The 14,549-nt window shown below is 40.2% G+C and overlaps 1 protein-coding gene across 1 annotated transcript in view; it reads right to left on the bottom strand.

Annotated features, from left to right (window-relative positions):
• Positions 1 to 1,123: 1,123 nt before the first annotated feature.
• The window catches only part of snrnp200 (small nuclear ribonucleoprotein 200 (U5)), a 30,666-nt gene continuing 17,240 nt past the window's right edge, over positions 1,124 to 14,549 (bottom strand). Inside the window, exons 25-45 of the mRNA XM_037535832.1 lie at positions 14,374 to 14,480; positions 11,545 to 11,663; positions 11,240 to 11,394; positions 10,929 to 11,118; positions 10,634 to 10,807; positions 9,774 to 9,934; positions 7,674 to 7,901; positions 7,317 to 7,508; positions 6,236 to 6,414; positions 5,909 to 6,060; positions 5,600 to 5,708; positions 5,371 to 5,479; positions 5,001 to 5,190; positions 4,380 to 4,544; positions 3,818 to 3,939; positions 3,599 to 3,742; positions 3,268 to 3,444; positions 3,023 to 3,183; positions 2,556 to 2,637; positions 2,344 to 2,436; positions 1,124 to 2,099 (exon numbers count right to left, since the gene is read on the bottom strand). Coding sequence (XP_037391729.1) covers positions 1,950 to 2,099; positions 2,344 to 2,436; positions 2,556 to 2,637; positions 3,023 to 3,183; positions 3,268 to 3,444; positions 3,599 to 3,742; positions 3,818 to 3,939; positions 4,380 to 4,544; positions 5,001 to 5,190; positions 5,371 to 5,479; positions 5,600 to 5,708; positions 5,909 to 6,060; positions 6,236 to 6,414; positions 7,317 to 7,508; positions 7,674 to 7,901; positions 9,774 to 9,934; positions 10,634 to 10,807; positions 10,929 to 11,118; positions 11,240 to 11,394; positions 11,545 to 11,663; positions 14,374 to 14,480 — 3,159 coding nt within the window. The 3' untranslated portion in view covers positions 1,124 to 1,949. The remainder of the gene's footprint in view (positions 2,100 to 2,343; positions 2,437 to 2,555; positions 2,638 to 3,022; positions 3,184 to 3,267; positions 3,445 to 3,598; positions 3,743 to 3,817; positions 3,940 to 4,379; positions 4,545 to 5,000; positions 5,191 to 5,370; positions 5,480 to 5,599; positions 5,709 to 5,908; positions 6,061 to 6,235; positions 6,415 to 7,316; positions 7,509 to 7,673; positions 7,902 to 9,773; positions 9,935 to 10,633; positions 10,808 to 10,928; positions 11,119 to 11,239; positions 11,395 to 11,544; positions 11,664 to 14,373; positions 14,481 to 14,549) is intronic.

Raw genomic sequence — 14,549 nt, forward strand, 5'->3', positions numbered from 1 at the left:
TTTCACTTGTATTCGCTACTGTGAAGCTCTCCGAGGGACTGAAGTGAAGCTCAGAGCAAGACTTTCTCTCAAATGACCATCTATCAGGAGGAGGGGAAACAAAAACAGTGCAGGACAATGTAATAACACTTTTCAGTCATTCTGGAACATCATTTCTCTTGGTCCATTCATCTTGAAGTTATCGGTTTTGTTCTGACCGCAACAATTCTTATAAAATGATCACTCCTGTATTGAGGTTTCTTGATTTGCATATTTTATTATTTAGTACAGACTCTGCAGGCCTCTTTCCTAATCTGCATTTTGGCCGTTCAGAAATAAAGGAATTAGGCTACTTCCCTCTCATTAAATTACATCTTTCTAAACATGTTAATATCTGTTGTGTTAATCTAGTAAAAGCCTACAGCCTGTAACACACTTGTGTGATCTTAGCGTTTCACACAACTATGGTGAACATCAGATGAAGAAGGGAATGCATTAAATTCACTGGCGTCACTAAACACCGACGTGACTGATCAAACGTACGAGTGTCTGACCTCATCTCATCCCCTTCTGATCGCTGAGTTCACTGAGATCACAGGGTTTCAGCAACACCCACTGCTGAAAAGGTGGTAAAATCGAGCACCTAAGCATGTCTAGACGAGCAGGGCAGCAGAGTTTGTAATATGTTAGACTGCTACAGTGCACTTCCAACTTTGTGGCAAAAGTTTGGGGAAGGCCTTTTCCTGTTTCAGCAGGACTGCCTCTGAGCACAGAGAGCTCCCTTAGCTCATAGCTTGCTGAGTTTGGTGTGTAGGAACTCCAGTGGCAGAGCCTTGACAAACCTTCAACATGGGATGAACTGCAACAGTCGTCTGTATCCAACATCAGTGTCTGAACTTACAAATGCTGTTTTGCCGGAACTGGACAATTCCGACAGACATCCTTCAAGATGTTGAGGAAAGCCTTTCCAGAAGAGTGGAGGCTTTTATGCTCTATGGGTTTGATATGGGATGTCCAACAAGCTCATATGGGTACGATGTACAGATGACCACAATGTTTAAGCTTCAAGTGAAAACGGTATGCATTACAAAGTTTTGATCCCCTTTTTGTTATTTGAGTAATAAAACAGTGTTTGAATGCCAAATTATAGACTAAGGAAAAGCCACTTTTTATTGGGGGCAGACAGGAAGATGGGTGGGGGTTGTCATCAAACATATATCCCTGTTACAGTATGAAATTAAACTAATCAGTGAAATTTGCATTCATATTTTACAAAGTCATTTGATCATACAAATCTTTGATGAACACTGTTCTCCAAAACAGTCCAAAACTGAGCCTACAAAACAGCACTCACTGTAGGCCACATTGTTGTTTATAGTCCTGTCCCAAATGGTTTTGTTGGCTTGATGTGACACTAGATGTGTAACTGTATTGTATTTGCTGTCAAAAACATCTCCACAAGGGTTTCCTCAACAAAGTTTGTGCTAAAGCCGTAAAGTTTTACAAAAAGCATTAAACATTTTTCCACGTAAAATCCTGTGAATGGAATTCTGCCTATTATTTTTGCACGAAAAATAATGAAATAAAATGCTCTCTTACTATATCTCTAGCACCGAACGCTTCTCCTGGTCAAGGGTACGCACTGCTGCAGAAGTATCTTTAAAGCAGTAAATCCTTTTATTGAAAATGTGTAACAAAAATTAATCCACTTTCTCTCTCATTTCAATAACACAAAGACACATGCACTACAAAACACTACAAAAAAGATGAAAAAGCAATCGACATAAACATAAAATGTTCATCTTGCAAAACGACTTGAATTTATGATTATGAATTCTTATACGATTGACCAAGATTAACTACTACCAGGAAATACAGTAAAATAATAAAACTAAGTAAATCCTACTTCCTCACAGATTCATCACAGTTCCAGAATTTTCCATCATTACCAACATCATTCTGGTCTCAGCTCAGTCTGAGTCAGTGTCTCGGTCACTGTCGGCCTCCTTCACATCCACGCTGAACTTGTACTCCTGGTCGCAGCCCATGTAAGCGTCACTCATGAAATACAGTGTATAGTTATGGACTCCAACAACAGGGGCCACAAAGTCCAGTTTCACCTGATCAAGACAAAGAGAGGTGAAAATGCTACACACAAATCTTAGACTTGAGTGTGTACAGTTAAAAAAAAGAAACACTTTTAAGAAAAATTATATATATATATATATATATATATATATATATATATATATATATATATATATATATATATATATATATATATATATATATATATATAATATTTAGAGTACTAATAATAGAGTAATATTACTCTACACAGGTAGAGCAAAAGCCTGAACTAACCTTTGCCTTCTGCTGCAGAGTCAACCTCTTAATGGAGATGAGACTGTTAGATTTTGGGTCTCCAATTACAACCCACCATCCTTCCTCACGTTTCTGCACAAACACCACAAAATTTTATTTAAAACATATTTCTGAAAGAAAACTACAGGGTAAATGTTTAATACAGAAGTCAATGCTACTGCTGACTTTTGTAAAATATGTATTTTACTGACCTGTGGAAAGAGTGGAGCAATGACCGGTCCTGTAACCTCTTCCTCTCTCTCTAACTGCACCTGGACCAGAACTGGACTGCCACTGAAAACACAAGACAACGCTTTATCCTTCTCATTACTGACTCGTACACAAAATGTGATTTATTCAGACATCAATAAATTAACTTTAACACATGACTGCATTTACATGCTTGGTGTGTAACAAACTGAATGGTATGGGAGCGTCATACAGGTTTTAGGTGACAGTCATACACTTATACCACATGTACAAGAAAGACGGTCACTGTAAAAAAGCACGTTACAAGCAAGCTTACTTCACTAACACACCAAAATAAGAAAAGCTATTACTGGAAACAGCAAAAGTGTGTTTCCCTACACTGCCACTTACCATCATGAGGAGCATCAACATGCGGCAAAATAATGAAATGGTCACTAAAGGTGGAATTTGATTGTTTTATAGTCCTTACCTTTTGATGTCATCCTTATCAGCTACTTCATAGGACAGCTCAATGTTGGGGTAGCGGTTACAGAAACGTGCCACATCAGCCATCTGAACATCCGACAGTTGCAGAAGAGTGGTACGGTCTTCATCCTCCATTTCCATAATGTCAAAGATACTCTCCACACCCTGCACAGAGAAACAAAGCAAAGACATTAGCGAACTTGTACATATTAAAACCCCCACGGCACAAAACACACAGCCGTTTCCTACCTTATCAGTGCAGCGTTTGATGTGCTCTGAAGTGAAGTACGGTAGTTGTTTGAGATACGAGTCTTTGGACCACATGGCCTGAGTCACCATCTGAGCCAGCTCCATAGCAGCCAGCGCAGGACTCAGCCAGCCATTGCTAGAGAGCACATCCACACATGCTTGAATGAGACGCACAGCCTTTATGGACACAAAAACCAAGAACACAGAAAGGTCACGTTAATATATCCATATGAATCATTTTCCTCTCCATTGCACTAAGTGGAGGGAAAAAGGTACCAACATAATCTCAAAGTGCTTATATGTGACTTCAGTGGTTCCACGTCTTGCTCACCTTGCTAAGGATTTCTTCAGTGTCAGACTGCAGCTCAGCGCTGAGCTGCATACGAGACAGGTGGGCCTGCAACAGCAGGTTGGTCTTCACGTGGGGGTCATTAAACTTTGGGCTGTTCAGCTTGTGAGGCACTTTCTGGGCCAGCTACAAAACAGAATCAACAAGTTCAATACTGAAGACTGGAGCTCACTACTCGGGAGTCTGAACTGTGTAACGCACCTGACGGAGCAGTGTGTCTTCATGGTGTCTGATGGGAATGTTTTTGTACTCTGCTGCATTGGAAATGATCTCGATCAAGCCACGGATTTTAGTCTTGGCATTCAGAGACATGCTAAACAATTCTAGAAAAAAAAAAAAAACCATTTCAAAAGACATTAAATATACACCTCCAAAAACATGGGTAATGAAGCAGAGATCATGGATGTAGCACACAGTACCACACACCTAAACATCATTTACATACCTTCTACATATGAAATGCCATTTCTCCCTTAGGTCATTGAGGTCTAGAATCTGGATTTTATGTAAAGCTGCTGCCCACCTTTCTAAAGTTATGCGACTGTCTAGATTTAGACTTTTTTTTTTTAATAGATTAAATACCTTAAAGAACTGGCTTGTAATACTCACAAGTGTGTGCCACTGATGCTGAGAAGCAGTGCTCTGTATCAGTGACACCAAGTCCGTTTAACCACTACATTCCTTTTCTAGATGGTGTGTAGGCTGGTGTGGATGCATCTCAATGGCTACATTTTAAACAGACGTGTATTGCATGTTTTCTTACCAATGGTGGTGTAGTTAATATAGTAGTATGCTGCAATCATGCCCAGGTTGAGAGGAGCCACATCCATCTCATCCTCTATGCTGATGCACTTGGACTGCTCCAGATCCTGCAGTGTGTTCTCCACTAGTTCCGACAAGTGGTCTGACAGATGCCGGTGAGACATGCCTTCCACAAAAAAAGGTTGGAGAGCGAGATTAGGGATGGATGACATGACAAAGGAAAGGTCTGAGCAGCTTCATAGCTGTGTTGTAGTGTCGCTCATGCAGCTAAACACCACCGGTCCATGCTGCCTTAAAGCCGCGGTGTATAGTTACTTAAGCAGCTGGCCTAGGCAGGCACACATCTGTAATGTAGCGTCATTTACATGGCCAGCCTAACACCTGCGATGCAGCGACGCTAAAGCAGCAAACCTCAGCCAAGCCTCTGAATCATGAAACATCAAGTTCACTTTTGGCCACTACCTCGGTCAATACAAAGGCAAACTAATCAGCAAGCAGGGAAACATCAAAACAAACAAATATAAAGCAACAGCCATACTGTACCAGCGTACTTACACCACCACACACACACACACACCCTTTCTGCACTAAACTTTTCCACGACTGCACAGTGTTGTCTCACCCTGCAGGTTGTAGTAGTTGGGGTTCTGAGTCATCCGTCGGTAAAGGAAGGTCCATGTCAGATAGTCCACAGCATCCTGCTTATTCTCCACCGTCTTGGTGACGATCTCAGCATTAAAGTGGTCATGAAGACAGTGGTCCAGATGAGATTCAACCGGCAGAGGCTCATAAAGGAATTTCTTAAAGAAGTCCTTATGAAGTGGAATAAAAGGTTACAAATTATGTAGAAACTGCAAGTTTTTTTTTTTTTTTTTTTTTTTACCCGATTTTCTCCCCAATTTAATTTTCTCCAATTCCACGGCCAACACTTAGACGGTTGCGTCACTCGGGAGCCTCAAAGAAAGGTTTAAAGCTTCACAACTTGGGTTTACCTTTTTGGATCCTTGGCACATGATGACACAACGCCCCTCATCATCCTGTAGGGGGCGATTAGCCTTCCCCACCATCTGGAGCACGTCGTAGATTGGGTAGTCCACATAACTTAGGAAGACAGAGTAAGATAACACTACATTTGATAACTGATAAATCAATAACTGAGCAGATTAATCAAGGTTGCTGATAAGGTTACATAACAAAAACATCTTATGCAGAAATACGCACGCATGAATCTTGCCGTTGTAATACTGTGTGTCCATAACAATAACCAAGTGGGCAGAGATGTTCGTTCCCCAGCAAAGGGAGCGGGATGCCACCACAACCTGAATGGCACCTTGAATACATAACCAAGAGAGAGCACATCAGTAGACCTGTACTGTTTTTGCAATTTAAATAAATAAACCAAACGTACTCATGTTATTCAACTCAATTTAAAAAAAAAAACATATATATATATATATATATATATATATATATATATATATAAAATGGATTTTAGCCAGAATTATGTTGTGGAAAACAATCAATTCTTACCAGAGTTGAAGAGCTGCTCAACAATCTTGCGTTCGGTGGTTGAGAGGCCCTCATGCAGATAGCCTACACCATTAGAAAGGGTCTCCTTCAATGTTGCATCAGACAGTTTCTCCAGGAATGGAGCCAGGTCCTTCTCAGAGCAGTGCAGGAACCTACACGGGAATAAGGGAAACAAGTGAGTGTGCTGAGGACATAAAGGTTCTGAATGTCCAGTAATAATGTTTTAGGTGGAATTATCAGAACTGGCTCTATGAACATCTTTGGCTATTCATTTTTATATTTTAGCAGCAAAATTTGCTGATACAAACATTGACTAGCTCACTGTACCTCTGAGGGACCACATCAGCAGCGCAGAATGTAAGGATGTCGATGGCAGAGAGGCGTGTTTGTCGGCGAGAGGGCACAAACACCAAGGCTGGTTTGGATGGAGAGTGCTTCATAATAGCATGATAGACAGGTTTAGCCATAGACAAAAGACGGGTTTGTGTGTGACTCACGTTGAAACCCTGTGAAATGGGCAGGCAAGGAAAGGAGAGTGAAGGGAGAGAGAAAAGAGACAGACAAAAAAAATGAAACAGAAAAAAGTATCTTCCCAATAATTTAGCTATGATCAGCTGACAATTTTAAAAATAATCAAGGGATTTCAGGGGTTCTTAAAAAAAACATTTATTGGGCCAATGATTCACTGCAAGCAAGAGCATGTGTGTAACTGAAAAGCAGAAAATAAAGAAAAAAAATTCCACATCTGTTCAACTGCGTATCAAATATTCCAAAGCTAGAGCTTCTATAAAACACCCAAACCAAGTGTGCAAAGTGAATGTACGCTGCTTCTAGTTTAGTACTAGGAAAAATTGGACAAGACTTCTATATCAACACAGCTTGGCTGTGCCACGTAAAAGCCTGAATTCACTAATACTCATTAAGCAGTTTTAAAATTCTCCTTCTGGTCTCTTTCAAAAGTCTCTTTTACAGTAACAGTGCCTTGACAGACATCATTTTCATTTTACATTCATTTATTTGTATTTATATTAAATTTCTTCATATATTTTGTCTGACTAAAGTCTGTGTACTTTATCTTTCTACTTTCAAAGTATTTCTAATCTTTAAAAGACTGCAGAGTTTGTTATTAGTTACTTGACTGCAGACAAATCAACTACACAATTACAGGTTTTCCCAACAGAACACACACTACTTGGAAAGTTCCCAAAACTATAAAGCTCATTTTTAGAACTTCACACCAACAATGAACCTCACTTTCACTGAAAAAGTTATTGGTTTAATCACTAAAGAAAAACTAAAAACTATTAGTGAGAAATAAAAGAGGACAGATGATAGGAACCCTTTTTTCAAGGTTCAGAGTTTGCTCAACGTCAAGCGCCTCCAGTGTCATGTGTCTGAGGCTCTTTACCTGGATGTGGAGCTCCAATGGCACAGGCCTGACATTAGGGTGGAAGTTGAAGGTAGCTGTGGTGTTGCAACCCAGCCAGTGGGCTACATCTTTAGCATTGGACAGAGAGGAGCTGAGTGCCACAATGCGGATGGGCCTTTCGATCTGAGAGGAGATGTACCTCATTCTGGAGCAGATCACTTCCAGCACAGGCTAGGACATGCAGAGCAAATCAGTCAAACAGAGCTTACCAGAGCAATCAGATCAAGCAGTCAGGCTTACCATGGCTGTTTTCTTGCCAAAATAATCCATGGGGGTTGGGGGTAGAAGTGTTTTATCAAATCTAACCAAAATACTTCAACCTGTCAACAGACTTACCCCGTTCTCTCCTCCAATTAAATGAGCTTCGTCCACAATAAAGAGGCTAACATTCTGGACATTCTTCCTCTGTTTCCATCGGCGAGACAGGATATCCCACTTGTCTGGGGTGCTGATGATGATGTCTCCTTTCCCCAACAGCTTCAGGTCAGTGCTGGTCTCTCCAGTGAGTATGACCACTTTCTTATTCAGAACATCCTGGAACTTCTGGTGCCAATCCACAAACACCTACACATAAACAGAAAGTAATGGGTAACAACTGGCAGAAGTGTACGTAAGCATTTAATTCCAGTATGCGTCAGATATCAAAAAGGCTGCATGTGTCAATTTCTGTCAGGTTAACGTGACACCTGTCAAGAAACAGATTTTTGCTGGCATTAAACCATGTCAGCATTTTCTGGGATTAAACTCTTCTCCCAGCCCTGGCTATATGACTTCAGCAGTATATGAATCAGCAGTAATTAAACCTCTTAAACCCTAGCAAGTTTTTCTTTACTGGTTTTGCTTGATCTTAGTGCGACATTTGATACAACAGACCACACCAACCTACTAGACAAGCTAGAAAGCTCTCAAACTGAGTAGTCAGTTAGCTAAAAAACATGGTGAACAAAATTAAAGTGTTCCACAAGGCTCTGTTTTGGGACCTGTATTAGTCAGAATACCTAGCACTTTTGTACTGCTATCAGTAAATATGGCATCAATGTTTACTTCTACACTGGCGATAGATACACAGGTATATATCAGCCTTGACTGTGTAAAACGCATTAAAAAGACTGGATTTTCAAACATTAGTGAAAGAATGGGTCTCTCTCAGGAGCTCTGTGAATTCCAGCGTGGTACCGTGATCGGACGCCACCAGTCCAGTCGTGAAATTTCCTCACTACTAAATATTCCACAGTCAACTGTCAGTGGGATTATAAAGTGGAAGCGGTTGGGAACGACAGCAACTCAGCCACAAAGTGGTTGGCCACGTAAAATGACAGAGCAGGGTCAGCGGATGCTGAGGGGCATAGTGCGCAGAGGTCACCAACTTTCTGCAGAGTCAATAACTACAGACCTCCAAACTTCATGTGGCCTTCAGATCAGCTCAAGACCAGTGTAGAGAGCTTCATGGAATGGGTTTCCATGGCCGAGCAGCTGCATCCAAGCCTTACATCACCAAGCGCAATGCAAAGCATCGAATGCAGTGGTGTAAAGCGCTGCCAATGGACTCTAGAGCAGTGGAGACGTGTTCTCTGGAGTGACCGATCATGCTTCTCTGTCTGGAAATCCGATGGACGAGTTTGGGTTTGGCGGTTGCCACGAGAACGGTACTTGTCTGACTGCATTGTGCCGAGTGTAAAGTTTGGTGGAGGGGGGGATTATGGTGTAGGGGTGTTTTTCAGGAGTTGGGCTCGGCTCCTTATTTCCAGTGAAAGGAACTCTTAATGCTTCAGCACCAAGAGATTTTGGACAATTTCATGCTCCCAACTTTGTGGGAACAGTTTTGGGGACGGCCCCTTCCTGCTCCAACATGACTGTCCACCAGTGCACAAAGCAGGTCCATAAAGACATGGATGAGCCAGTTTGGAGTGGAAGAACTTGACTGGCCTGCACAGAGTCCTGACCTCAACCCGACAGAAAGCCTTTGGAATTAGAGCGGAGACTGTGAGCCAGGAAGAACGGTCAAAAATTCCCATAAACACAGTCCTAACCCTTGTGGAACAAAAAAAATGTATTAAATTGATTACATATAAACATAAGCCAGAAGCAGGCTGTAAATACACAGCACACAGGACCATTTTAACTGTAGAACAAGCGGGAATCATCAAATAATGACAATTTAATAGGTGTCATGTCAACTTAAAATTAACAAAAGCAGTCTTTACAACATCAAACACTTGTTGGAATTAGCCTCTACATAATTAATATGTATAATTTAAATAATTTTGGATCATGTCAGCTGAAACGGAAGGATTATGTAGGTCTTACGCAACTATTTGAACACTCAGGGTTGCACTGTACTCAGTGTATAATACTGTGGTGATACCATAAAGAAATAGACAAGATTTAGAATGAAATGGAATTTCAAAAATTTGTGGTAATAGGCAACAAGCATACCTGTTCAGCCAGAGCCTCCATGGGTGTTATGTAGACACAGCGCCCCTCTGTGTTATGCAGTAGCATCCTGAGAATGGCAAACTCTGCACAGATGGTCTTACCACTGCCAGTGGGGGCTCCCACAAATACATTATCATCACTGTTGTACACTGCATTGAACACTGAAATGACAGAATAGCTTAATGAGGAAAAGCACTGCTTTTTTTATAACACTAAATACAGATTCACACAAACTAACCTGGTTCATTCACATGATATTTAAAGATTTTTGGGAACAACAAAAAAAAGCTATTAAATGAAATACTGCGATTTCAGATTATTACTATCCAAATACAATGCATTCTGGATATTTAATTTTATCAGAACCTCAAAGAATTTGTTAGAATTTTCTATTTATTTATTTAGAATTCTATTAGATCTACATGCCATACAGCTTTTCAGTCAGTTTAGAAATCCTATACAAGCCTGTTCTGGACAAATCTAAAATGCTTTAATTTTGTAAGCGCTACCTAATTATTTGAAACTTGAAGTTTCCTAGTACCATCATCATATAATCAGTTTATATATCGCTGTTGTCGGACGAAAACCTCCAAAATGGTAACTTTACAGTAGAAGGTTAAAACCTACTTTACTTTCAATGTAAGTCAATAGAACCAGAATTCTTTCCAAGTCATTTTGGGTCATTTCTTTAACTCCATTCATCATAAATTTTACACACAGTGTAAAGGGCAACATATACTTTCACATTATGTCAAAAACTGGAAAATGTCAAAAATGGAGAGACAAGGTTTTTTTTTTTTTTTAAACATTAATCCGGTAGTGTATTTGTAAGTTGTTTATAGTGCAAGTCTGATCATTACCTTGTGTCTGAATGGGGTTGAAGAAGGGGAACTTGTTCTGATACAGACTCTCAAATGCAGCATTTCTCAAGGCAGATACGGGCAGAGGTTGCAGATCCAGCAGCTCAGTAGGAGGAGGATACTTTTCAGGGAGGATGAGGTGACGAAAAGACACTGGCAACTGGGTTTCACATGCTGCACATGAGTAAGGCAGCAAGAAAGAAAGAGAGAGAATGAATGATTGTAACTCGTTTGAGGCTGAACAAATAGGTGAAGGTCAAGACATGTCAGCAGAATAAAGGTCCATCTAACTCACACAGCCAGCGGTCTGAGACCACTCTGATGAAGTATTGTGGAGGCAATGGCTCAAACACAGGCACAAAGAAGGTGACCAGGTGCTCATCCTGAGCATACTTGGCTTTAAGCAGGAAGTATTCATGGTGTAGGATCACCTCACTGTCAACATCCTCGACCAAGATCCAAAACGCTTCAGATGAGCCATGCACCTGAGACAGAAAACAGCACTCGTCACATCACCGTATCTATTCCAGGGAATGCATGTGATCAGAGGAAAAAATAAAAACTACTCAAAATTAGATTTAGCTCAAGTCTGGCTGGCAGACTGACCTTGTCGTCCCATTGGAAGTCTGGTGTGATTGTGAGCTCCACCTTAAGTGTGGAGCGGGTGATGGGCTGAAGGTGCACTGCCAGGTCCAGTTTGGGAAACTGGTGGACATATTTATGGATGGTTTTTCCCATTTTTGGCATACGAATTAACTCACCTAGGAAAACAGAATTCTCACTTTGAATGAAAGCAAACAGTGTAATGGGTTATATGTCTAAATTATAAAGCTAAACCCTTCGAAATAACTGTCCCGAAAAATTGTTTTTTTCCTTGTTTTCAGTTAACAAAACTGAAAGACTGCACTAACCGATTTCATTGTGATTGAGATCATACAGCCGTTCAAAGGGAAAGCTCTTCTTCTCAATCTTTTTGATGACTTCTTCTGGAAGCTTGCGGAATTGACGCAGTGGAGACATAGACTGCCACCTGAGACAAAGACACCAGTTTAATCCACAAGTATCAACAGGTACAAAGAAAAACAATATTTCTAAACTATCACAGCTTAAGATTCAGATAGTCTGAAGAAACCTGGATGCAAGGGACCAGGCCAAAAACCAGAAAATTTGCTGGCTATAATATTTGGGCCTTCAGGCGGCACTGTACTAAAACCAGACATGATTCTGTATGGGGGGAAAAATGATTTGATTAAAACCAAAGTTTTCAAACATATTTCTTAAACTGCAGCTTTAAAATACAGTGCATTGTCAAACATTTCACAAGTTTACACCACTACACAAGAAAACCTGACCGTACCTTTTTGTGTCAGATCAATAAGCCTCTTAGAATTATCTGAAAATGTGACTGACAGTTCACTCTTCCGGTTTTCTTACTGCATGATATCAGTACAACTTTCTGCACACTGATTAAAAACGGCTATTTTGAGGAAAACAAGTTGTCAGCCAAGAGTATATAGAAATGGTAATGATGCCGATGCTCCAAAAATTGTTTCGCCATTTTTAATCTTTTTAACACATACAAAGATGCCAAAGTACAGGACGATTTAAAACATTCATCCGATTTCAATTGTACATCATTACAGAGCAATGCAGTAAATTGTAAATGGTTTAAGTGAGCAAAAAGTTTATTATGCAAGTTTACAAGTGCTAAATACAGCCTCCTCTAGCAGTTTGGACAACATCAACGTGATAGTCGATTTCAGAGATCATCCAGTGTTGTGGAAACAACAGCCAACGCTCTGAACTGGTGGAGGTTCACTGCCGGCGAAAATCACACTGTACAGTTATGACTGATTAAATCTTACTGATGAGGAGAATGCAAAGCGCTTTCTGCTCGGGAGTCGTCATCTCCCTGCAGACTCAAGGGACACATCTTCCAGTGATAGAAACTATGAGCCCCTCTTTGAATTGGTATATGACTGGTTCCTGGACACCTCACGGTTGAAAAACGAAGAGGCTTTGAAATCAGATGAATGTTTATGAATCAATCTGTAGTAAGGACACTTTTTTTTTTTTAAGTTTATATTTATTATGATCGGACTGTTGTACTACCTGCTTGCTTTAAGCCAAAAAGAAAAATCATCATCAAAAACAGGACAAGCTCTGAGCCGGTGGCAACACTGATCCACTTTCTTCAACAGACATACACACAGACACGTCACTACCATGGCAATGTCGCTGCAGCACTGTGAATGATCTACCACCCAAATAACACTTGGTGACCCTTTACAGGTCCTGGCCACTGAGAAATTATTTTATTCCCGCTGTTCTTGATCTGTTATTGTTCTGCTATGCTGTGTCAACCAGAGGAGGATGGTTTCGCCCTTTTGAGTCTCGGTTTCTCAGTTTCTTCCTCTTAAGGAGCTTTGCCATTACTAATGCAAGGCATGCACTAACAAATGTCCAGACGTTGATGGTGTCTAAACATCTCCAGTAGCTTGCTCATTTGGGGCTGTGTGACTATGCTTACAGTAAAAAGTGCTATATAATACAGTACTGTTTGAAAGTTTGTGACCCCTTTAGCCTTGTTAATATACACAGAAGTCTGACCTAAAATTTAATTATTTATCACCACATCTTTTGGATTTTCAAGAACTATTTATAAAGACTGTGGACATCAATGTTCCACTGTCAAGCATATAAAATGTAAAAATGGAGAAAATTCAAAACTCAAATTCCAAAAAATTATCTTCACGACTTCAATGAGAAATGCTATGTTTGGCAAAAACTGAACACTGCATCATAGCATAAGAACCTTAACCAAACCTGGACAACCATTATTTGACAGAGCTACAGATTTTGGATTGTATCAAGAAATTCCTTTTATTACTTATGCTTAAACTAAACCTCAATGAAAAGTGTCCTTCACAAAGACAACCCTAAAAACACCAAACAGTCTAGAATGGCAGAAGCAGAGGGAATTTGGCATTTTGAAACGGTCCATGACCGGTCCATGGTCCTGATCCAACAGAAATGTTGTGACAGGAACAAAGTTCATTAAAGAAAGTTCACCAACTCAGGAGTCGAAGCCATTCTGTAAGGACGAACGGGCCAAGTCAAAGCGCAGAGCTGATCAACCGTCTCAGAAAGCATTTCAAATAACTGTTGCTCAAGGAGGTCAATTTACTTTTGGCAAAGACGTTTAATGTTTGATCACTTTGTTCAGTGATTGAAGTAACAATTATATACTTATTTTTATTGGGTTCTTCACCTATTATGACATGATCTAATCACATTTCAGGTCACATTTATGAAGAAATTCACTTTTCCACAAGCATAATGTATTACCTGTTGATAATGCTGATTATTCACGGGACGATTTCACAATGATGTGAAGGCGCTAGCACTACAAAATGTCTTATCTGCCTGGAGACCGAGAGCCAGGTTTCAAGAATAGACGAAAAAAAAAAAATCCAAAACACTTAACAGCATTAAGTTCATGCTATTTATCTGTTGTAATGTCACATTTTGAAGTTAAGGTTATTTTCTAGTGTTCTGTATTTCTAATATTTAATACGGCAATATTTAAAGTATTTTGATATAAAATTTCCACACATTTGGGTTCCACTGAAACAAAAACTGTAAAAGGAATCAACACCGGAAAACTGCAAACCAGGAGGTTTAAAAATGCCCCCCCCCTCAATCAGTCGGGTCACACACACAAACTACGGACAACTTACATCCTTTTGTCGATCATCTTGCACAGGTTCATTGTTTTGTCTGTGAGCTGGGCCCAGCCTCGGCTAAGAACAATCTCAAAGATGGCCCTCATCAACCGACCGGCACTCTGGATACAAAGAAATAAAAATGAACGAACACAAGATAAACAAACATTTCGGACAGTGTCCTACAAATT

The sequence above is a fragment of the Pygocentrus nattereri genome, chromosome 28 (assembly GCF_015220715.1).
Source record: "Pygocentrus nattereri isolate fPygNat1 chromosome 28, fPygNat1.pri, whole genome shotgun sequence".
In the NCBI taxonomy this organism is placed as follows: Eukaryota; Metazoa; Chordata; class Actinopteri; order Characiformes; family Serrasalmidae; genus Pygocentrus; species Pygocentrus nattereri.